Source organism: Topomyia yanbarensis, chromosome 1, assembly GCF_030247195.1.
Source record: "Topomyia yanbarensis strain Yona2022 chromosome 1, ASM3024719v1, whole genome shotgun sequence".
NCBI classification, from domain to species: Eukaryota; Metazoa; Arthropoda; class Insecta; order Diptera; family Culicidae; genus Topomyia; species Topomyia yanbarensis.
This window is the reverse complement of record NC_080670.1, coordinates 109278865-109305067: the sequence shown is the minus strand read 5'-3', so window position 1 is coordinate 109305067 and position 26203 is coordinate 109278865. Positions and strand designations below refer to the sequence as shown.

General features: G+C 38.9%; 2 protein-coding genes across 2 annotated transcripts in view; both read right to left on the bottom strand.

Moving 5' to 3' along the window:
• The window catches only part of LOC131694260 (syntaxin-binding protein 5), a 2823745-nt gene that overhangs the window by 2426654 nt on the left and 370888 nt on the right, over positions 1 to 26203 (bottom strand). Inside the window, exons 3-4 of the mRNA XM_058982823.1 lie at positions 15692 to 15880; positions 15491 to 15625 (exon numbers count right to left, since the gene is read on the bottom strand). Coding sequence (XP_058838806.1) covers positions 15491 to 15625; positions 15692 to 15880 — 324 coding nt within the window. The remainder of the gene's footprint in view (positions 1 to 15490; positions 15626 to 15691; positions 15881 to 26203) is intronic.
• LOC131694275 (uncharacterized) lies at positions 15820 to 20312 on the bottom strand. The gene is made up of 2 exons (XM_058982863.1): positions 15976 to 20312; positions 15820 to 15904 (listed from the first exon to the last, which is right to left on the bottom strand). Exon 1 carries the CDS (start codon positions 18528 to 18530, stop codon positions 17595 to 17597), a length of 936 nt encoding a protein of 311 aa, XP_058838846.1. The 5' UTR covers positions 18531 to 20312; the 3' UTR covers positions 15820 to 15904; positions 15976 to 17594.

The following is a 26203-nucleotide window of genomic DNA, read 5'->3' as shown; positions in this document are numbered from 1 at the left end:
AAAAAAAAATAAAAACAAACCCATAAACCCATGAATTCTTCGCTCCGCTATGCAGCACAGCTGTTTGAATAAACAACGGCAGAACTAACTACATAGCGCAAAACAGTTGGAAGAACGAATTAAATGTCAGGTTCGAGCAAATGCAAGCGTCGAAAATTGAAGGTCAGGTTTCAATAACTTGACCGCGAAATTAATAACTTAAAACCATGTAGGCCATTGGAATACGGTGTTTACCTGTGGGTAAAAACACTGTTATATGGTGACTATATTATGTCACCCGTTGCTTTGCGCAAAGTGACTTATTACTTTATGAATCACGTGCAGTTATGATGTAGTTTATTTAGCCAGCCTTGACCATAGTCAAGCTTACGTTAGAACATCAGGGTGGCTTAATTATGATTAGCAAAATATTTGTTATAAGGTTTTGTTAGAAAACACTTCATAGGAAATTTAAAATATAATTGAATCGGCTATAATGCGTTGGAAATATATCGCTGTGAGCAAGACTAGGGTGGTTCGTTTTTCATTGATTGTTAGAAGTCAATAAAGTTTTGATACCACTATAATTTATTGTTTGGGGCAATTGAAATTAATAATAAAAGAATACACGATTATTGAAAAATGGATAAATTAATAATATTGAGAAACTTATTAAAAATCGCATGGCAGCAGAGTGTGCTGTGGAACGAAAATATTTCAATAAATATAAAAATATAATAATAAAAGGATTTAATCCAGTTAATATTCCAATTATACTTAGTAATAGCTAGCAACCATATTAAATATTTATTCTATTTTGAAAAGATGGATTACGAGTTTCCGAAGACGGAAGCAATTCAATGCATTCCAGAATTTGATGGATCTACCGATGAGCTAGATGCATTCATCTATCATATAGAACACTTTGAAAAGCAAATACCCCAGGGAGTGTCACGAGATGAGTTGATCTACGTGGTACTCTTAAAATTAAGAAAGAATGCAGCAGCCCAAATATTGAAAATTAAAGCCGATACTTGGCCAGAATTAAAACAAAATTTAATAAAGAAATTTAGTAAACGAGAACGGATAGAAGAGGTAATTTCAAAAATTGAGACCCTTCGACAAAGTCCGAACGAATCGTTTAAAGAGTATAAAATACGGGCTGAAATAATAAAAGATCAAATTGATGTTTATAATGAAGGGACTGGCATCAAGGATATGCCAATGATTATTAGCCTTAGATTACATTTTATCGCGGGTCTGCGAAATGAAGAGTTAAAATTATTTGCGCGTGGACACAGCGGGATGCCACTAGTGCAATTACTGGACTACTTAGAGAAAGTTGATATTGAAAACCAGTGCCTGAAAGAGATAGAAATCAGGCTGGAATTGTTAGAAATATCGCGTACACGTACTGTTACGCAACAATGTTGGACACCGAAAAGATATATCGGAAATCCAATTGAATATATAGATGAAGGTAGAGATTATGAGCTACCTGAAAGAAATTATCGGCCAGAAATAGGCGAAAGTAATTTCAAATATTCACCGCAGAATTATGCGGAAACTTACTGGTCAGATTTTGATCAAAATACAAAAACTAAAAATTTTAAACAGAAACAGAAGCCCCGAAGGCAAGATTATGATTCTAACATAGGTCACTACCAAGACCAAAATAGCCAATTGGGCGTAAATTGCTTCACGAATGAAAGAAGCATAAATACAAATTTACGGAATTATTACGCAACCAGACAGGGTGCAAATACTAACAGGCAGTTGCCTGCCGAAAGATACAATGGCCACGAAAGGCCCAAGACAAGGCCAGATAACGGCAATTATAAATTGGGAAGAGATACTTCTCAATATGAAAAATTGAATATAGAATGTACTAGGAACAATCAGTTACTAGTAAATATCGCCTCAGTTGCAAGGCCAGATACTAAAGTTAAGTATATGCTTGATACAGGAGCATTCCTTAATGTAATAAGATGGGACACGCTCTCGAAAATTGGAGCCAGACTCATCAATTATAGAGATAAAGTAAATATTACCGGTTTTAATCTGACACATTGGGTCAGTAGAGACCAATTTCATAATTGGGAATTCCGATTATAAAATTAAGTTTTATGTGGTAAAAGACCTATGTGTTCCAGGAATTATTGGAGCAGAATTTTTAAAAGAACACACAGTTTTTATCTCCCAGCATTTGGACTACATCGCACTCAGTAAATCGAATGAGTTCGACAAAAAGTCAAATGGAGATAAGATACAAAATACTGATAATTTTACGTTAAGAGGGGAAAATATTCCGAACAACGCGGATGAAAAGAATCCAACTAAATACGTCGAAGAAAAACGTAATAAGACCCCCGAAGGAAGGGACGCGATTAATAATAGAAACCAAAATAAAATGGTAAGAGATAATGAAATGCCCTCAAATATGTCGCGCAAATGCGAAATTACAGCCGAGAAGGCAAGACAGACAGAGGCAATTATAAATTATACTGATGCTGGGTCTCAGTACAATATGGAAGAATTAAATAATCAAATTGATACACTTCACAGAAGAAAGTGTATGACTAGTATGGTCCCAGAATACGGATCAGAAAATAGGACAGTTTTTAGTGATTATGGTACAAATAAGAATTACTACAAAAAGAATTACATGAATGAATCCAACGACGAGAGCTTCGTGGATTCCTATTATGAAGAACAAATTTCAGAAAACTTGGATGACAACCAGGACTATTGTCTGGTTGAAAATAAAAAGTACGATCAGTTACGTGGTAATGAACGAACTGAAAAATTATTAGAAATTCTTAATTTGAATCATTTAAGAAGATATAATTTCCAAGCCATGGAATCAATAATGGCTGAATATAGTGATGTGTTCTACCAAAAAGGAGACCATCTAACAACTACAGACGCGGCGGTCCATGAAATAGAGACGACGTCAAACGTGCCGATAAATAAAAGGCAATATAGATTTCCCGAAGCAACGAAAAAACATATAAATGCAGAAATCGAGGAAATGTTGAAGCAGGGCATTATTGGGCCTAGTAAAAGTCCATGGAATGCACCGGTTTTGTGCGTACCTAAAAAGGACGATGAAAACGGAAATAAAAAGTATAGAATCGTGGTCGACTTTAGAGCATTGAATTTAGTAACGAAACCATTCGTATATCCAATTCCGCTGATCGACGAAATACTCGACAACCTCGGAGGATCAAAATATTTTTCAACATTGGACTTGAGATCTGGATTTTACCAAGTCCCGATCAATCCAAAAGATGCGGCTAAAACAGCCTTTTCCACCCAAAAAGGGCATTTTGAATTCACAAGAATGCCAATTGGCCTTAGAAATAGTCCATCAACATTTCAGAAGTTGATGAACACAATATTATATGAAATTGAAAATGTGAAAGCTATCGTTTACCTAGACGATATTATCATTTACGGGTCGACCATTGAGGAACACAATGAAAACCTCATAAAAGTTTTGAAAGCTATGCGCCGACACAATTTGAAAATTGAGGCAGGAAAATGCCAAATCTTAAGAACCGAAATTAAATATCTCGGACATGCAATTGATTCAGAAGGCATTCGGCCGATGGAAGATAATATAAAGGCCATCAAAGAAATGACTGTGCCAAAAACAGTTAAAGGAGTCCGTTCGTTTTTAGGAACGGTTAATTTTTATGGTAAATTCATACCACAAATAGCAGAAAAACGTAAACCATTGAACGATCTGCTAAAGAAAAATGTAAAATTTAGTTGGACTAATGAATGTCAGAAAGCATTCGAAGAATTGAAAGATTTTTTAACTTCAGATACTCTGTTGGTAAGACCGAACTACAAAGATACGTTTGTGATCACAACGGATGCAAGCGAGTATGCCATTGGTGCAGTACTCTCTAATGAAAAGTCCACCGATAGACCCATAGCCTATGCGAGCAGAGGTCTAGTCGGCGCAGAAAGAAGGTACTATACGATAGAAAAAGAATTACTTGCATTCGTATGGTCAGTAAACAGGTTTAAACACTTTATATATCACCAAAAATTTATTGTCTATACGGATCATAGACCATTGATCTCGATATGGCATTTAAAAGAGACTTCCCCGACTCTTAGTAGACTTCGCCTAAAATTACAAGGGTTGGAAATGGATATTCGCTACAAACAAGGCAAGGACAATGTTGTAGCCGATTTTTTATCAAGACTTCATCCGGAAACCGATAAGGATGAAATTACTCACACTGTCGCTGTAGTTACTCGACAGCAAAAGCGGCAACAGCAGCAAGAAGATAAAGAACTTGCGAGGCGGACAGACGCAGAGAACAAAACCCCAACACAAATTACGGATCAAACGGGAAGACTTGGTCTTTTCAAGAAAAAACAGATATCCGAGTGGAATCCGCACATGGATGGTTTAGAGAATATCGATTTCGAATGGGACGAGAAGGGTGATGTTGAAAGATTGATCTCACATCAAGACTTCCAGAATGATCTAGCCCAAGGACGTATTGATTTTAAATTATTAAAATTTTCGAAGAGCAAGATCGAAGAAAGCCAAACAGACGCCACATTCGTGATTGTCAACAGTAAATCAGCCTATAAAGAGCTAAGCGAATTGGTCGACCTACCTCATGGGTTGAAAGATTATTTGAACGGTAGAGTATTTGCGATACCCAACCGAAAAATATGGGGAATGATATTAAACGGGTCGAGCCGATCAAGAGCCGACACAAAAGTATTTTTTGAAGGGTTAGTTGACGCGTTTGCGAACTGTCCCGAACATATGAAAGGAGATAAGAACATTCAAATTATCTCTTACAGAAATATACAAACTACACCGGAAACAAATATTTTAAGATTCATTGCAGGAAAATTCAATAAGGTGTTCACTCTATATGCACCAGAGAAAGAGCGAATGCACGTACCAGTAGAAGAGAGAGAAACTGTTCTTAAAGAGTTTCATGACTCTCCGCTGGCCGGACATGTCGGAAGTAAAAGAATGTTAAAACGTATAAGCCCACTATTCGAGTGGAAAAACATGCGTAGAGACGTAGAAAACTACGTCAAACAATGTGACTCGTGCCAAAAGAATAAAATTGGTAGGTCCAACAAGATTCCGATGAAAATTACAACTACTTCCATTGCACCTTTCGAAAAATTGTACATGGATATTGTAGTATTACCCGAATCAGATTGGGGAAATAAATACGGTCTAGTCATGCAAGACGACCTAACTAGATTTTTAACAGTAGCACCGATGGAGAACCAGGAAAGTTCGACGGTTGCCCAAACTTTTGTAGAAAACTACATCTGTAAATTTGGAACTCCCTTGGAGTTAGTTACAAACAATGGAACAAATTTTGTAAGTTCCTTAATGAAAAATGTATGTAAAATTTTAAAAATAAAGAAAATCACCACAAGTACCTACCACCCACAAGCTAATTTGGTGGAAAGGTCCAATAGAGAATTAAAAACCTATCTAAGGCAGTACGTTGGAAAGGATCCGAGAACTTGGGATCAACACTTGCCTTTCTTTACGTTTGAATATAATACAACGCTAAATTCATCGACTGGTTACACACCATTCGAATTACTATATGGTCAACGCGCAAACATCCCGAACTCAGTATTCAAATGGGACAGTGATGGCGTATATTATGAAGATTATGTGAATGAGATGCGGTCTACATTCAAGCGCATGCATACTCAAGCACGCGAAAATTTGATTTTATCGAAACAAAAAAGAAAAGAAATATACGATAAAAACACAAACGAATGGCAACCCATGTGGGGCGAATTGGTGTTAGTTAAAGCCAACCCCATAGGTGTAGGACAGAAATTGCAAAACCTATGGAGAGGACCATACGAAGTGGTCGAACTGCCAAGTGAGCAAACAGCCGTAATTAAAAACGGAAATAGACTTGAGAAAGTACATGTCAACCGATTAAAAAGGTATATGGACTGAGCTCTAATAAAAAAAATGTACATAGTTGTAAATACATATGTACATATTCACCTTATTAAACTATTCTACATATAAACACAAGTAGCTATTAAATCAATATGTATATACTAGTCAGCATTGTGTATACTGAAATAGGAACAAAGAATAAATATGTATACGAACAACACAACGAAGAACAAATAAATAACGGAATGCAAACTGAAGGGCAAAGTATAATACGAGGACATAATGTTTAATTTAAAAAAAAGGGTTTATGTCAGAAAAAAAATCAAAAGTTTAAAATAAAATAAGCAGTGTCTGTCGATAAAAAGCAAAATGGTAGAAAATATAAAGCCAGAAAGTGGGAAATTTTTTTTTATTAACGAGTCAAGTAGACTGTCGTATAAAATATGGGATATAATAAATACATGGAAAAAGGGCAATCATAATGAAGGTTGCAAAACACTGATAACAAAATCGAATACAAGAGATGGTCAGAGTCCGAGAAACCTGAGCCGAATACAATGTTAAAAAAAGGTAAATATAAGAAGGCCTGAGTCATCGAACCAGAGCCGAAATAAAAGTGAAGAGTCAAGAGCCAGAGTCAAAGGACCTGAGCCGATCACAATGTTATAGAAAGAAACATATAAGAAGGCCTGAGTCAGTGAACCAGAGCCAAAATAAAAGTAGAGCCAAAAGCCAAAGTCAAAGGACCATAGCTAGAGCCAAAATTATAGGGGGGTCTCACGTATTTTCTAAATCGGATCGTGTAAGCTATACTACGATTTGAAACTCCGGAGTAAACAATGCCGAAGTATCGAGATGGGAACACAAGAACGAATGACCAAGGGGAAGTCTGACCCCTGGAGTGAAAAGGGTGAGTGATACACAAGGAAACAGACGCCAGGATGTATGATAAATGAATGAAGTACGAACGAGTGTTTAAAATTTCAGATAGGACGAAGAGGTTGACAAACGAGGACAAACCAAGTAAGGGCGAAAAGGGTGAACAGGAATACGAGACAAAGACGAAGGGAATAATCGGTAGGAGATCTTAGCAGTGAAAACAAGGGAAAAAGTGTCATAATTAAAGAAAAGTGTTAATGGACACTACAATATATAAGTGATGAAAGCGTCACGAAAAACGTGAAAGTGGGAGTAGAAGACATTATCGAACAATTTATAAAGAGACGTGTAGCGAACACGCTCAGAAGATTACATTTTACCAAAGAGGCGTAGCATGAATCCGTCCAAGGTACTGATTAAAGCATAAATACACATAATGAAAGGCAGATGAGTAGAAATGGCGAGTAAAACGCCCAGAAGGGAAATATTTTTACGGAAAACGGCAAACATGCCGGAGTCTGAAAACTATTAATAAATTGCAGTCGGGACAGACACTGCAGAAGAATTTCATTTTAAAATTCACAAGAGTCGCAAATCTGCCAAAATGCGTTATTTTTTTCTATCTTTCTAAATATTATTAGGAGAATTTTGAGTTGGTTTCACAAGTTGCGCATCAGTCCACCTTGGCAATTGTAATTTTCAGGTACTCCCTAGGATGGATGTAGTTGATTATGGCAAGTAAGATTTCAGAGTACTTGTCTTTCATAACCGCATGGTTACAAATACCATGTATCTTTTCGGGAATTTAAGTATTTATTTACAGGTACCCTCCTGGGTCAACCTCAATTGGATAGGGGGAGATGTCGAAGCAACATACACAATAGCCACAATAGACAGGAAGGAAGACAATCAAGTATTCCCACAAAAAAAATACTTACCTCGCTTCGACAAATGTTGTCGGAACACCATTTTTGAAAAAAATTTAAAGAAAAAAATATTTTATTATGAAAAAAAAAATTATTATGAAAAAAAATAAAACAATTAAAAAAAAAAAGACACAACTCGAGGAACACACAAAAAAATATATCATCCATCTCGAGTCTAAAACAATATTACAAAAAAAAATACTAAAAACCGAGCACAACAGGCAAAAGAACTCGAAATTATAAAAACGAGCAAAGTAGCAAAAGATCTCGAACAAAAAAAACACATCTGGGGAAAAAGAAGGAATTGGGGGAAACATACTAACCACTAACACTTTTTTTGCAAAGAATCACCGACAAAAAAAAATTAGAAGATTAGGAAGATTGCCAATCGAGTCGGTTTTCATTTTTAAATAAACTATAAACAAAAGTAATTTCACATATGACAAATTTTAAAGATTAAAGCAAATGATTGAAAACAAACATAAATTGAAATAATTAAATAGATATAGTAAATTACAGGTTGAGAATGAAGATAACACAAAAAAATTAGTTTGTTCATATTTTTAATACAATAATAATCTATAGCAGTCAAATTATCAAAACCGTACAACAAATAAGCAAATAACGTATATTGACAAAAATAATAATAACTATTAAACATAGGAGATTTTGTATAAAGTGGAAGCAGAAGTCCAGAGAAGTGTGTGCCCTGTGGAGAAGGTAGTCACGAGCACTACCCACCGCGTTCAACAAGGATGGATTAAGGTAGCTTTGTTAGACTACCCACCGCGTTCGACAAGGATGGATTAAGGTAGCTTTGTTAGACTACCCAACGCGTTCGATAAGGATGGAACCAGTCGAAGGTGGTGACGGGAACGATTGAGGGGCGCCACAGAAGACAACAAGAACAAGAAACAGAAAGCCAAACCGGCATGAAATGAGTATACGCTACTGGAAGTAAGAAGAAGACGTAGGGAGTGAAGTCGGTACAGCCAATACCCGGCTCACTCCAAAACACGAGCAAAGAGGCCACAGCCGGGACATCACAACCCGACTACGGTCATATAATTAACTACAAAGTACTTCGGTCGGAACATTACACTCTGACCGATGATACAAGAACAAGAAGTATGCCGCACAGTCGACACACTACAATTCGACTGATGCTTGGCCAACACATATATATTGCCCCAGTCGGAACTACCATAACGTACGACTGCGGTGAATTACCGAACGAAGACACGACTGGAGAAAATCAAAAGCCCAGTCAGCCGCTCCAATAATGAGGCACTGTACGCAGTCGGAATTACCAAAACCGACTTTGCGCCGAAAGATAGCCACCGTCATGTTAGACACTGGTGGTTGGACATCCCGAAGCAAGGCGAATGGAAGGCACAGTCAGAAACACCAAACTCTGACTGGTGCGAATATAAACGAAACATGAAGACAGTATACCACTAGGAGGGTGCAGGACCAGAGGAGGTGCCCCGAGATCAAAGTCCCGAAAACCATTATCGACCCGAGAGGAAGCAGCCAGGCAGCACACTGGTGAAAACACCGGTATAAGCATTGGACGAGCCGCGAGAAGAACAGCAGGGGTGCACACTAGGACCATCGTAAGGTTAGAATGTTAAAAGAAAAAAATGAAAAGTCTATGACAAGATAACTGTAAATATTCTCCTTTTTTGCTAATAATGATAAGAAACATAATTTTGTAATGGCAATCTTAGGAAGTAGGACACAAAAGACTTTCGACACAAATTTTTCATATATCCCGCGCAATCGTCTTGATGATGGGTCTCTCCGAGGCAACATCAAGCTCAGTAAGTAAGGGGGCATGCAGCGCCCATAGTTTTCGGCCAGCATCAACCCTGGAAAATTTCTCCAAGTGGTGCACCATGGAAGCTAATTTCCTGGGTTACATCACCAGCTACAGCCTTAAGCTAAGCTGATATTTTGATGCACTCGCGCTTTCCAAGCCATATGCTTACGGAAAAGAATAAACACTTTGTTTAATTAAACACAGTTTGTTGCTGCTAGCAGCAGACGGCGACGCTATTATAGACAGTAAAGGCTTCCGAGTATGAGTCATAGTGAACTACTGATTCATCCACCGGGGTCTTTACTCTCGCGAGCGTGGAAAGAATGTTTTGTTTAGGTCTGAGACTCTCTCAGATAGAAGTCTACACAGACGAAATGATAAAAGTCTTTTGCGTCAGATTGGAAGAGGTCAGTCGGATAAGTCAGTCGTTTAAGTTGCTCTCGCCCGGCCACGTCAGGGAAGTCGTAATAAGTTAGTTAGTGTTCGCGCGTAGTAGGCGCGCGCGTGTCGTGCAGTCGATATAAGTCAGTTAGAGTTAGCACGCGAAAACCGGGGTGCGTCGTAAAATTAAGCGGAAAATTCGACCGTATGTATGTATGAAGGTGTATCGCAAAACTAATAAAGGTAGTGAAACTTAGTGCCTTTTCTGTGCGATATTTGTGCGAAAGAAAACGAAATAGCTTACGTTGGACCGAGTCCGGTAAGGCAAGTCTGTAAGGAAAATCCACCCTGCTCCCGTCGTACAAAACCAGTGGCCATCGGCGGCTACACGTGTTAATGATTGAGAAAGGCACAATTGCACCGGTAGGTGGATTAAAACAGGTTTTTTTTTTATTTTCGATTTCGTTATATTTTTTACATACCTAAAAGCGTGCTGAAGAACGTGGCAAAGTTAGGAGTATGTCAAAAATTGTTAAAGATTTTTTGCATGGATGTAAAATGGTGATATTTTAAGGGGTTTTGCAATCATTTTAATTATATATCTAGCAATATCGCTTTCTAGTAATGATGACTGTATTAAGTAAGACAATATTATTGCAAACGTAGTTGAACACAACCATTTGTATAACTTCAGCCTAAAACTAACTGAAAGTATTAGTATTGCTGGACATTGGACTAACTTAAAAAATACTCCAAACTTGTATGATAAAAATGTTACATTATGCGGCGAGATCCGGCAAAGTTGCTGAAGCAGTATTACAAAACCAGATTCCAGCTATCCGAAAAAACATAAGAACTCTACCGATCTTGTCCGATCTACAAATTCCAAGCGATTTGAAAATATTGAAATTTTTAGTAATTTGATGTACACCGAAATGCTGTAGGGCCAAATACTATGTTTTCCAAAATGAATCTCTATGAAAATATGGTCAAGCGTCCCTTTTCTTCCCCCTTTTCCACTGATCTACTGTTTGTGCAACTGGGAAAACGAATGTATTCACAAAGATCACCTCGAAATAACCAGTAGGGGAACATGGGGAGACTTGACCAGGTTTTCAGCTAAAACTGCATAAATCTCTAAAAAGATCATCAATCCATTAAAAGTCATTGAGATATAATGCGCAAAGTTATTGTGCGTCTTCATGATTTTTGGCAGAATTTTTAATTTAATTTTTGAAAAGTTACAAAAGTTTTTCAGAGGTCCTTTTTTTTTGGTCAATTCTCCCCACTGCGGGGAGACTTGACCAAGGCGTGGGGAGACTTGACCAAGAGATTTTTTAAAAATCTTAACAAAAAATAATGACATAAAACATACTGTAATTATTTTTTCCATATTGTCGAGATCTTTAGGTAGCAGTAAAAAATATAAAAGGGTTGCATTTGATAAATTTAGATGTTTTATAATGCATTTCTTTTTAAGCATTAACTGTACTGCTTGCATTGCATATTCACACATCACGAAATCAGTCCTACTATTGCTAACTTTGTTTACTAACACTAAAATATAAAGACTTATGTTTGAGGTGGGATTTTTTATGGCGTGATTAACATTAACAGTAGATACCCAAAGCATAATAGATATCAGGAATTTTGTATCTTTCTTCAGCTAATTGCCACTTGGTCAAGTCTCCCCATAAAATCTTGGTCAAGTCTCCCCAACATTAGTTATTACGTTGAATGTCATTCAAATTCTAGTAATAACTATTCCAATGTTCCAATTTATGTATAATCATTTCACTGCTTCACAAAGATTAAGATGGTATATTGGTACATTAATAGTAATTAGTAGTCGAGTAGATATGTCCATACAAAGTTTGATAAAAAATTACATCATTTAATGCAAATTTATTAATCACGTAATATTTTCTGTAAGGAAAGGATTTTTCATTCCAAACTTTTAAAGTTACCTTAAGGGATCGAAACAAGTATAAAAATATTTTTGAAAAAAATTTAAGAATCGAATAGAAGACACCATAGCCAAAAATAGAATTTTGCGCTTGGTCAAGTCTCCCCATGTTCCCCTATTCGAAAGGATATAGAAAATTGACCTCTGCATATAGATGTCAAATCATTCCAAAAACTTGTTATTGTCTATTTTTTGTTCATAATAAGGCATAACAAAAGCAATAGCAACAACAAATAATTTTGGCCAGGATTTGACCCCAGTTACTCCTCTGTGCAATGCATTGATTGAGGAGTTTAGATATTTTATTAACAGAGCATTAGCAATAATTCGTTTGTATGTCTATTTTATGGGCCATTTTTTCGCTTTTCCATTGATTTAGTTTGAGATTTCTTTCACTGATATTGTCCTATGCTGATTTCGGCGATTTTCTGAGTCCTGCTACTATCCCATGTAGTATGTGTTATAAAAAAACATCGCAGAGCATCAAGTTCTAAATGTGCTCAAGCAATATAATATCCGAAGAGAAGGATAAGAGTTATAAGAAACGTCTCATCACACTGTTAGGCGGATTAAAAGCGTTTTGGTCATATTTCTAGCTATATGGAAAACTAGCAGCTAATACCAATCGCGCGTTGCTGCGATTTTCAACGAAATAGGAGGAAAACACAATTTGTTCCGAAGCGCCATCTGACGGGTAAATAGTCCCCAACCAATAAAACACAAACACGCTCCATAACCAATTGCCTACTACGTACCAATTTTTGCGGCAGTCGGTTAAGTCGTTTGGGAGTTCATAAATCATATACATACAAACATTGACTTATATATATATATATATATATATATATATATATATATATGTATATATATATATCTATATATATATATATATATATATATATATATATATATATATATATATATATATATATATATATATATATATATATATATATATATATATATATATATATATATATATATATATATATATATATATATATATATATATATATATATATATATATATATATATATATATATATATATATATATATATATATATATATATATATATATATATATATATATATAATGGTAATGAATTTTCGTCCGAATTCAGTGTTAAATAACTCTCTTGATAGCATTCCGACTTCAACAATCTATGGCTCGTTCTAAAGGTTTTCGTAAAACCTTTAAATGATAATCTATGTTCTCAATTTCGTCAGATAATTTCAAGAAAAACACAATTTTTACACTTTTAAACTTTCATGTCTTGGAAACTACACATCAAAATCAAAAACAAATTAATAGCGTTCTGTCTGGGTGGTAGGTAGGTGCAATTGGTTCGGATAAGATCGGTTCAGCCATTGCTAAGAAAAACGAATGAGAGTTGGTCTGTTACACACACACAGACATTGTCCCAAATCGTCGAGCTAAATCGATTGGTATTTAAGACTCGGCCCTCCGAGTCTCGAAAAAAATCTTGAAAGCTTGTGCGAATTCTATACATTTTTTTTATAAGAAATGTAAAACGGATCATTACTATGTTGAACAATAAATAACATGACATAGCTTTTAAACCATACAAGATAGACATTTGGTGTCTTCAGCATAATTGGTCGGCGAAGTAAGAGCAGCAAATTTGCTAAAGACATCATCTTGATACAATGGCTTGAAAGAAAATAATGAAAATATCTCACTTATAGGAGGACTAATCTTTGAAAATACAATATCAAAGGAATGAGCATGTTACATCCAATAAATTCTCCGAAGATTCTATTGACCTAAACTTAGACATTTCGGCGATAACAGTTGATTGCTCGTTTTTGATCTTATTACTAGATACTGGAAAACGCTAATAATCCGTCATCCGAATTTTATGTTAAATAACTTTTTTGATAATGCAACAAATTACAGCTCGTTCAATAGATATATGCACACCAAAAAAATCTGAATTTTATCGTTGACGTAATTGCATACATGACACAATTCAACAAACCGTAATTTACGAAATGACGGAACATTACCGTATTCCGTTTAATTTTACATGAAACATATACTTTGCATGCGCAATGACATAAAATTACACTTCCTACCATTCAGAACAAACGCTGTATGACGAGTAAAATTACATGATTTACGAAATTAAACGTCATGTAAAATTAAAATCAAACGTAAAACTAAATCATTTTTGATGCTCGTATATGTCAGGGTCAGGAGACGTAAATTTACACTATATTTTCTAGGTGTGTGGATAAAATATAAGCTATCTGAAGATATATAAAGTGTTCATTTATGCAATTTTGACAGTAATTTCTGAAAAAATTTCAAGGAAACCCATTTTCACACATTCAAGCATCCATATCTTAGAAACTAAACATCAGAATCAAAAACAAATTAATGGCGTTCTGGTTGGGTGTTAGGCAATTCAGTTGAAATTTGTTTGGATAAGATCGGTGCAGCCATTGCAGAGAAACGCGAATGAGTTTTTCCATTATATGCACACACAGACACACACACACACAGACACACACATACCCTACCGGGTAGCTCGTGAGTAGGCTAGATCTACCGCCGGGGATTAGATCGAGTGGACCGCGTCGATAGCTAACAGTGAGTCGTTGGGGCACCAGTGAACCGGAAGCTACGCTTCACACGGAATCGCTGGATGGACGTCAGCACATACCGGCTGGCCCGTTGAGTAGGCTAGGTCCTAGGCCGAGTAGACGAAGCGGGGAGCTTAATGGCTCGCAGAAACGTACATCACTATCGGAACCAATCTACCGCCGGAGAATTCACGGTAGGGTAGATTCACCGCAGTGGACTACCCGACAGAATCGTGACGAAAAGTGAAGCTAATTGGCTCACGAAACGAACACCGGCAACGAAAGAAATTCTGTTGTCGAGGAACTCTCAGTCGGAATAGGATAATATCTGAGTTGATGTCGATAAAGCTGGGAGCTAAATGGCTCAAGGAAGTGGGAATCGGTGTCGGGGGAAATTCCTCCGTCGGGTAACTATCGGTCGGTGTAGGGTGAGTTCGCCGTTGGGGAATATCCAATTAGATCGTGATAAGGCCGTGAGCTGAATGACTCACGTAAACATGAGCTAAATGACTCAAGGGGACGAGAGTTAAACGGGGACGTAATAGATGGAGACAAGAAGTAAGAAAAGAATCGAGAGTTGAATCAAAGCTCATAGGTCGAGCCATTCCATGAACCAAGTGAGGCTCCGAGATAAGGCAGTAGAAAAAGGTGCGACGACAGCACAACGATCCCCCCACGAAGTACTACCTTAACGTAGTCCCGTGGGAAAGAAGGGCGTGAAAAATAAGGATCGTTGTCATTGGTTGAGCACGAACGTGAGTCGTGAGTCCCACACAGTGCCATTACACTACATTACACTGCATTTGAAGTTTAAGCCTTATTATAAAAAAACACACTTGTCCCAAATCGTCGAGCTGAGTAGATTGGTATATAAGACTCGGCTCATCAGGCCTCGAAAAAAATCTTGAAAGTTTGAGCGAATTCTGTACATTTCATTTATAAGCAATGTAAAAGGGTTTGGTAGTGTGAAGGTCGATGTCAAAATAAGATTTATGTACTTACGGATCGATCGCTTTATTCCAATTTATTATATATCCACTTAATGAAAAGGAATCTGTATGAATTATGTGTGTGTTCCCTTTCTCGGTGCCCACGTACATCCACTTGGTGCCTACTGGTAGGTACAAATATGTGATCCTTAAAATAAAATAATTGGTTGTTGTGAAACATATTAATGACTATTAGTATTATAATTTAACTAACCTTTCCCTTTGAAATTTAAGACTTTGTACAACTTTAGGTATTTTCTGATGGATATCCCACAAATGTAAGGAATCATCAGCCGTTGCTGTCACGAGAAACCCTTGGTTTACTAAAAATTCAATTAGATTCACAGCACATGCAGTTTCTCCTTCATGTCTAATATGGGCATCCACACCAAATTTTCCCAATCTAGCATCCTGTTGTCAAGGAAATCTTATTTATAGTTGAAAAAAAAACAAACTTAGTTCATGAAGAAGATTATAAATCATAATTTAAAAACTAACTTTTAAAACATTCTCAGCAAAAGAAAAAAGCTATATTCTATATATTAACGGGTTTTTCGATTGATGTGCACATTGTAGTTTCTTGCACTGTAGTGGGATTCCACATCATGATTCGAGTGTCTCGATTCGATACTTTTTGAAGTCGTTTTGATTAAATTGCGCCATTACGTATCGCATTCGTCAAAGCGTTCGAGCTTGTTAGATTGTGGTATTGTGATTTTCACCGGAGATTAGCACGTGACGGAAAAGGAGCATAACAGTGAAAGAGTGGAAAAACAACCCTGTTTATGTTATATGATAAATAATTGACCAACAAGTCAGGAATCAGATGGTCTTGAAGTGACAGGGTATAGAATTTTCAATCTGTTCGCTACTTGCTGAATGGAAGGTAGAATGGATTTTCAATTTTGGCCTTTCATTTCTATAGGCTATGCAATCACTCTGAAAATCCACTTTTTATCCTAGGTCCGGAGGGCTGAGTCTCTTATACCATTCAACTCTGTTCGGCGAGCTCGGCAAATGTCTGCGTGTGCGTGTGTATAAAGAGTGTTCCACATCAAATTGTATCGCTGAGAAAACATTATAGAAATGACCCATTGAGTCTCTTGAAAATTTGGTTAGTAGTTTAGAGCTTAGTATTTACACTGCATTACTATCGCTGCTAGTTTTTCAAAAATTGGAAAAAATGGCTTCACCCGAAAAGCAACGTGGCGAATTCCGCAAGCACTTGGAAAATCAATGACTCTCTCGTCGGGACAACGAAAAACAACTCGGAATCGTGCAGTCAGCGGTGAGTCGTATGATTAAATGTTATTACCAAACTCTGAGCATCGAACGGAAAGAGAAATGGGATCAGAATGTATGTTCTATTAGTGATCATGATCGCAAGCGTGTAGTGAAAGCGTTTTAGCGGAATCCCATGCTTCGGTTATGGATGTCCGTCCAGTCTTTCATTCAGAACGTACATACCTACGTAAAAAGTGCAGAAAGCTCCAAATCGCGATGAACGGCAAAATATGGTGGTCGGTTAAATTTTGAGAGATTTTTACATTCACATGCTTTTTTCTTATTAAATAGATAAGGCAGATTGAGCCTAAATGGTATTCAAGCTAGAAATGCTTATAGATGTGTACGTCTGTGTCTTATAGTGTGAGATGAGTTCCATTTTTCGTCTATTGGCAATGTGTACTTCCTCCAACTTCAGTGGGGTTTCGACCTTTTGCTTTTCGATTATCAACCCATTCAATGGAATAATTGTGGGTGATTCTTGTATAGTGATTTCAGAGTTAGCAAATATAGTGCCATTGACGTAAAAGGTGCAGTTGTGTAATTCTAGCAAATAGGTGCCGGTTAGATTTCTCTTTGGCACATTGCATGTTGTGTCTAAGGTAATATTGGTCACACTTTTCAAAATGACGTGGTTACTTGTTAGCATTCTTACTTCAGTGTTGGTTGTGTGGGATTCGAATTGACAATTGCCTGGTGATCCTTTCAGTAATTTAGAAAAACATTTGTCGTCAGATACTTTGAGGAGGTTGTCGAGTTTGCATATAATTTGCGTATTGATGGGTTGGCAGCGATCGGTGATGAAGTAGGTGTTTATCTCGTTGGTTATAACTTCACGACTGGGTAATTTTAACGTTGCATTCCCTACTGGTACTGAATCTACTAAAATATGGAAGTATGCTGATTTTTCTATGAAAGGGACTATAATAATAAATATTAACTTTGATTGGTAGAATAATGCTTTCAAGCCTAAAAACTCGTAAATACTTTTCGATGTTTACGATTCCTACACCTTGTTCCTCTAATTTTGTGTTTGCGAAATTTAGTTCTTCTAATGAAAGAATTCTTTCTGAAATAATATTGAGTCTAGCTAATTGGATGGTTTCATGAATGTCTCGAAGGTGTAACAACAGGCGATCTAGATTTAAATTGAGCTTGAATATTTCTTTGAAGAAGTTAAAGTTTCTATTACTGGAGTTAGTTCTAGCAGCTATTATGCCTTTGGTTATTTCGTCTTGCTGTTTATTAAATTCTTTGATAAGAGTATTTATCCTGTCCTGAAACTGAATATTAATCTTTACCTGCTCATTGTTTTGGATAATTAGCATTTTATTGTCTATCTGCAATTGATTGATATCGTTATTTAAAAGAGTTAAGTCATCGTTATCTAGGTTTCCAGTTATTTGCTTAATTCCGGTTCCAATGAAGTTCAATATTCCTCGTTTTCTGCTGTTTCTAGGTAGTAATTCGGCATATATTTCATGGGCATTCTTGTATTTCATGTCCAGTGATTCTACTGTGTCCTGAAATTCATCAATTGATTTCAGCCCGTTTATTATAATGCCAAGCCTTTTAAAAATCGGTTCATACGTGTCAAGGTTGATGACATGAAAGATTTTGTGCTCGCCGATTTGTAAAAAGCCATATCCTATATTCAATGCCAACAAACCTGGGTTGTTGTTTAAATCATGAATTTGCATAAAATTTTGGTTTCCTGAAATTATAAGAAGTTTTGTTAGAATGATTGAGAGTATCAAGGTGTCCATCATGGTGAAATCCTGTAAAGAAATAGAGATGTATTAGTTCAGAATTCTTCGCATCTTAGTCTTATGAAGTTTTCTTTCGTCGTCGTCGCGGTAACTCTCTATTTGGTCTTCAGTTACAGTGACTTTTTGGTCTCTCTTCGCCGTCTCGTACAACATAGAACAGTTCCCTCGGTTTCAATTTTATTGCTGTATGAACAGTGTTGTTATAGAGGGTGCATGCGATAAGGTACATTTCTTTCTTAGTGAGATTTGGAAATTTGTGTTTGTTGCATCTGAAAATTTCACTAATGGTGGAGTGAAAGCGTTCCACAATACCATTAGTTTCACTGCGATTAGTGGGTACAAAATACTGTTGAATGTTCAGGTCTGTTAGCATTCCTCTAACCTCTATAGATTTGATTGCAGGTTCATTGTCCGATACAATCAGCTTCGGTGAACCGTAGAGGGAAAAGTATTTTATAAGAGCTTTCCTGACATCGGGAATCGATCTTGACTTATTTGGAATGAGTGTTTCAAACCTTGTCAGTTTGTCGACGGTTGAGAGAAATATGTACGGTTGGGAGATGAAGATATCCACGTGAATTATGACTAATGGTGTTTTGGGTATGGGAGTTTCGTCATGAATTATCTTATAAGGTTTCCGTTCGCACTTCATTTTGTTACAAATATCGCAAAGTATGATGTATTTTCTGACTTTTCGTTTTACGTTCGGGAAATAATACCGTCTAAGAATCTCCTCTTTATTTTCTTTTATACCTCTGTGGGCGATTTCATGAGTTTGTTCTATGAGAAGGTCTTGTTCGGGTTCCTCTGTAATGTCGATCAACAGTTTCTGTGAAATTTTAATCCTGAAAGTTTTGCAACGGCTAAAGTAGATTTAGTATACTACTTGTACGGTCGGTATTAGGCTCTCTGGACACATCAAACCATTATTCCTTCTCAAGTCCATACATTCTCGAAATATTCTTATCAATACGGGGATGCCAAAAGCTACTTTGGTGATCGTTCGGCGAAAGGTTCGGGGAAAGATTTCTTCATAGGCTTCCGAATCACTATCTCCGTATTTTAGAATGATTTGATTAGAGAACATGTACGTTAGTGGTTGGTGATTGGTATAGAGCGTAAACTTCCTTCCAAATAGATAGGGTCGGAAGTATTTAGTTGCCCATACAATTGCCTGCAACTCTTTTTCGATAGCCGAGTAGTTTTCCTCGGACTTAGTTAATGTTCGTGACGCGAACGCGACTGGTCGGTTCCTGCCAATGGATCCTTGAGAGAGAACCGCACCTAATGCAAAGTTGCTTGCGTCGGTAGTTAAAATAAATGGACGTTCAAAGTCTGGATATTGCAGTATGTCGCTGCTCGTTAGAAGTGTCTTACACAAGTGGTATGTTTTTAGAAACTGCGGAGTGTGCTCAACGTGTTCTCCATTTCGCAGTTGCGCAGTAAGGGGTTTTGTTATTTTTGCAAAGTCTCGGATGAAGCGTCTATAATAGCCCAAAATTCCAAGAAAACCTTTTAGTTCTTTTTGGTTCTTGGGTATCGGCCAGTTTTGTATTGCTGTTAATTTATTCGGATTGGGTTTGACTCCTTGGTCTGTAACAACGTGATCTAAGAACTCAACCTCTTTTTTCAAGAATTCGCTCTTATCGAGCTGAATTTTCAAATTTACTTTCTCCAATGCTTTAAATATCTTTTCAAGATTTTCGATGTGTTCTTGAAAAGAAGTCGAAAAAACGATAATGTCGTCCATGTAGACCAGACAACATTTACCTATAAGGTCTCTTAAGACGTGATCCATGACGCGCTGAAAGGTAGCAGGCGCGTTTTTAAGCCCGAAGGGCATTCGTAAATATTCATACAATCCTCCTTCTACTGCGAAAGCTGTTTTTGTCAATGTCTTTGGGATGAACTTCGATCTGGTGAAAGCCAGATGCTAAATCCAGTGTAGTGAAGTATTGGCACCTACCGAGCTTGTCCAAAATTTCTGTAATGTTGGGCAAGGGTTATTTATCGTCTACAGTTTTTTCGTTTACCTTCCTGTAGTCGACTACAAGGCGCCATTTTTGCTGTCCTGAGGCATCAGCCTTTTTCGGAAAATTCATATTGGAGAAACCCAGGGGGAGTTACTAGGCCTTATAATCCCTTGGGTGAGCATGTCGTTAATTTGTCTTTGTACTTCCTGCTTATGGCAGCTGTAACTTTTACTATACGTAGGAAGCTCATCGGTCGTTCTTATTTCGTGTTTTATTGTGTCAGAGAATGAAAGGTAGAAAATGTCCGGGTGTCTAGCAATTAAATGTTTAACTTTTGATTTTTCTTCACTATTTAGGTGATCTAAACGAAGAGTATTAATTAACAAATCCACTCTTTGCGTTACCCCACGAGGAGGTTTAATTTCATTAAAATTATTCATCTGTACCATGATCTGTTCGGTGTCCACATCCACACAGACCGGGCTTTTGTCGACATTAACAAAAGGAAAAACAGTTTTATTTTCCTCCACTCGGAATATACCGGATGGGATAAAAACGTTGGGTGCAATTTGGAGGTCTTGGTCTAAGTAAAAGTCACCCGCCTCTGCAGTAGTCGGAAAAGTTTTGGTTATCCATTCATTCTCTAGAAAATTCAATTGACACGTTGTAGGGTATTTACGTTTCATTGGAATAATTTGCTTGTTCACTAATAATTGGTTTGTTGTGGTGTTAATTATGGCTCCTATTGATCGTAAAGACTCATAGCCAATGAGTCCGTCAAAGAACTCGTGAAATTTAAAGACGAATTTTTTTTTGTTTTGGAATACCTTTCTGGTAATTGTAGAAGGGGTTCAGAAAGGTTAATTAACAATGTGCGTGCCACTAGTATTTTTTATCTGGCTGGGAGGGCCAGTCCTACAAAAATGTTTCGGTGCGAGATGCGAAGAGATATAATTTTTATTCGCTCCCGTATCTATCAGCAAACGAATTGTTCCTAGTCGAGTTTGCATCTCGACGTAAGGAAGACAGTTATTACTTGTTATTCCTCCGGTGGTTGCTCTGCTGCTAATCGAAAAATTAGTTCGTCAATATGATTACTGTCGGGACCGTCTTGTTTCTCATCGATATGGGGGTTATTTTCCATTTCGGGTTGATTGAATATTTCTTCTTCAATTTCTTGGTAGTGAAGGGGTGGTCTATTATTTTTGAAATTTTGCTGGGATCTTGGCTGCAGTTTGACATTTTGTTGAGGAAAACGAGCATGATGGTACTGTGGTGGCCTTGAATTATTTGGATAATTTTGGTATTGGGGTCTAGGGTTGTTGTAAGAGTAGGTCGTAGGTCTAGCAGAATTATATTGATTTTGTGTGGGTCATGTACTATTATTGTGGTACTGAGGTTTTTGTGGATAAGCCGGCCGGGTGTTAGAATGCTAATATTGGCTTCTTTGCATGGTGGAGGGATTAGTCATGGGAAATTTTGGTTTAGGAAATTTTTCTTTCCTTCGTTGTGCCGCATTGAATTGATCTAGTGCACTCTGATAGGCTGCCAGCAAATTTGATGGCCTACTAGTGCGCACAAGGGACGAAATTGAGTCGTTTAGGCCGTCTACGAATGAGGTGGTAACCATGGATTCATATGAATCCATCATTACCTTTGCGCAAGGTCGTAACGAATCATCGAGAGCAATTTTCGCGCTTATTTCTGACAGTAACGTGCGACGTTCACGATAGTACTCTTCTAGCTCTAGTGACGATTGTTTTATGTACGGTATTTTGGACAGAAGCGTGGATAAGTCACGCTTATCCCCGAAAAATTCTTTTAAAGTAGTTTTTATTGCACCCCACTCGGTTGGTGCGTGGTTGGCTACTAGAGCCTCGTTTGCTTTCCCTAAAATTTTGTCACGAATGACACCAGTCCATAGTGGAATCACCTCGGAGAGGGTTTCCGCTGATGGCACTGCTCTTTGGTCAAATTGGAGTTTTTGGTCCACTGATTCTATCCAAGTAGCCAATAGTGCCGGTTCCCCACTATAGGTAGGGGTTAGTTTGACTATATCGGGAATCCGATATGGGTCGTACACCGGCGCTTGCGGTGGCAGCGTTAGCGCTAATGGATGTTGCCTTTCACTAGCCACTACTTGCGAAGATATTAGCTTGTTAATTTGGAGTCAGTGTTAACACTCCGTTGTTCATAATATTCCAGAGCGTTGGAGCCCTGAGGTGCTCCCGCCGTTACCCTAATCGACTTCTGTCCCGTGCTCGTTTCGTAGACCAGTACTCGGTTCTGAAAGTAACTTTTCAGAACCTTGCACAGATAGTCCGGAACCCGCATTCTATGCAGTGCTACGGCGATGGCACCCCAGCTAGCACTGTTGAACGCGTTCTTCACGTCTATCGTTACCACGGCGCAGTAGCGATTACCCCTTCTCTTTTGCTTCAATGCTTTCTCCGCGTTCGCGATGACGATGCGGATGGCGTCCACCGTCGATATTCCTTTCCGGAACCCGAACTGTCTCTGCGATAGTCCGTTCTCACTTTTCGCATAGGTCGTCAGCCTGTTGAGGATGACTCTTTCCAGGAGTTTACCGAGAGTATCCAGCAGGCATATAGGCCGATACGATGCTGGATCTCCTGGTGGTTTCCCAGGTTTTGGCAGTAACACCAGCTTCTGGATCTTCCATCTATCCAGGAAGTAGCCATCGTCCAGGCATTTCTGTAGGACTATCCTGAACATGTCCGGAAACGCCAGGATCGCAGTCTTCAGTGCCACGTTGGGGATACCATCCGGTCCGGGAGCTTTCTTCGCTTTCAGCCCTTTTGCCACTATAAGGAGCTCGTCGTTGGAAACCCGATTGTCACATGCATTTCCACCATCTGCATCAGCGTACGGTGTAGGCGGCCATGCGGTTGGGTCGTGCTTCGGGAAAAGGCCCTCTATGACAATTTTCAGCTTGTCGCCGCACATTTCGACTGGCGTCATTCGACTCTTGATCCTGGCCATAACGAGCATTGCCCCAGAGGTTAGCGTCTACTTCTCTGCACAGCTCCTTGTAGCAGGTGGACTTGCTTAGCACTATCTCACGTTTAAAAGCGGCTCTGGCCGCCCGGAATGTTACCTCACACTTTTCTCTGACTGCCTCAGATCTTGCTCTCTGAACGCATCTTCTGGCTTTTAGGCAAGTAGCCCTGAGGATGCTTAGCCTTTCGTTCCACCAGTACGCCGAACGCCGGTAGTTCCTCGGCTCCATTTTCCTAGGCATTGTTATATCGCATGCCCTAGCTATTGTATCCGACTGCTCATCGGCACTCGGAATTGGAGTGACGCTGTCAGCACGAAGTGCTTCCACAAAAAGGTCGTTGTCGAATTACTTTATTTTCCACTTCCGCTCGCCATTCCTCACTCTCTGCGTCACCGTACGATTTCGCCGACCAATGGTGTAGTGGATGGCTTGGTGATCACTATGTGTGTACTGCTCACTAACTCACCAATTCCATCAGCGACGCGCTGCAGAATGTTACGTCGATGATGGATTCCCGACCGTCTTTACGGAATGTGCTAGCGGAACCTTCATTGCACAGCTTTACGTCCAGCTTCGTCAGTGCTTCCAATAGGCGTAACCTCGTGCGTTGGTTAGCCTGCTACCCCACTCCATGGCCCAAGCGTTGAAATCTCCTCCTATAACAACCGGCGTTCGCCCGACTAACGAGTCGGTTAATGCGTCCAGCATCCGGTTGTATTGCTCTGGTGTCCACCGTGGAGGAGCATAACAGATACACACGAATACGCCGTTTATCCTGGCGATCACGATACTTTCGTGTGTGCTATCCACCACTTCTTGAACAGGGAAACCGCCTATCACTTGGATTGCCGCCATCCCTGCACTATCCACCACCCAGTTACCGTTATCGGGAGGGACACGATACAGCTCTGCAATAATTACAACGTCGCACTTCATTTCTGTTGTTGACTGCCACAACAGTTGCTGTGCAATATCACAATGATTGAGATTGAGCTGGGTAACATCCATCATTATTGGCCTGCCTTCGCCTTTTTGTACTCTGGGCATAAGAAGCCTCCCGTCATGTGGTCTTTTCCGACCTCATTTGTGCAGAGCAAACACTTCGATTGCTTTGTGCAGTCTCTAGCAATGTGTCCCTTCTCCCCACATTTTCTGCACAGATCAGATCTGTCCGGGCCTCTACAGTTTCTTGCTTGATGGCCAAAACCCAGGCATCTGAAACACCTCTCCATTTGTTTAGTGGCTCTAGGGATCAATCGCAACGAGCACACCGACCACCCGATTTTGATCTTACCGGTCGACATAAGCTTGTTGGCTGCGGTTGGCGATAAGCGTATCACTGCTGTCTGTGTGCCACTGTACGCCTTCCTCAATCTTATTGATATCTGTTCCCTCTCCAGGTTTCCTTGCTCTATTGGCGCGCATCTCACTTCGTCTTCCGTTGTGATCTCGTCCAGATTCCTGCACTCGACCACTGCTTCCTGAACTAATGCTCTCACATTCGCTTCTCCTCCCACCGCTTCTACCACAAGTTCCTGGTAGGCCGAGCTCTTGATCAATGGATCTTTCTTCAGCTCGAACAGCATTTCGCCTTTCTGAGTACGCCTGGTCCTTATAACGTTCTCCCCCAGCTTCTTCAACTTGGAATCCTCTCTCACCCTTTTGAGGATCGCAGTGTACGTCACGCCTTCGTTTACTTTGACGACTAGAGCGTCTCCCCTCTGCTTCGGCTGGCGTCGCCGAAGGTCTTCTTTCTTCTTTTTCATCTTTTCCTCCTTTTCTTTCTGTTTTTTCCTCCTCTCTTCTGCGGTTTCTACGGCACGCCATTCACTCTGCGATTGTCGGCTTTTTCGCTGTCCTTCAACGACCTTCCTGGGCTTCTTCGGTTCCTCCTCCTCTCCTGACGTTTCCCTTATTCTTTTCACAGAACGAGAATCCCGGCCGCCCTTCGGTGTTTCATAGGCTTCTGCTTCTTCTATCGCTGTGGACTTCAGCGCATTTTCGGCGTTTTCAGCACGCTCTAGTAACGCCATATGTTCGCATTCGGCTGCTACTACGGCGTATTTGATGGTAATCACTAGATCCTTGATATGTCCGTGCACGATGCCCTTGCTTTTCACGAATTCGTAGAGTTCTTCAATTTTTTGCCTCAACTTCGTCACTTTAGGTAACCCAAACTGCTGGTCTTCTTGGGCAACGCTTGGTTTCGGTGTGCTCACCTGAAATCCTAGCTATCCTTAGCGTCCAGTTGGTTTGTTGCCGCTCATGCTCTGTATGGACTCGCTAGGCTGCTCTCGCTGCTGTTGTGGTTGCACTTGCTATTGCACTTGTTCGTTATGCTGGGTCGGTGACCTCGATAGCCCACCTTTGGCGAACAGGTTCACCACAGTTGCTCCGTTAGAATTTTTCTTGTTTTTGTTGATTTTGTCTTTTTGCATGCTTTTTGGGTCCCAACTCCAAGCCGCTATCTACGCCCGTAATAAGTAGTCACCTCACATGATCCCATGTCTGTGTGTATGTATGTGTGTATGTATGTATGTGTGTATGTGCGTCTGTGTGTGTACGCGAACACAATCTCACTCACTTTTATCAGAGATGGCTAAACCGATTTTCACAAACTTAGTCCCAAATGAAAGGTGCAACGTTCTTTATTTTTTTTTTTAATCTTAAATACGTTT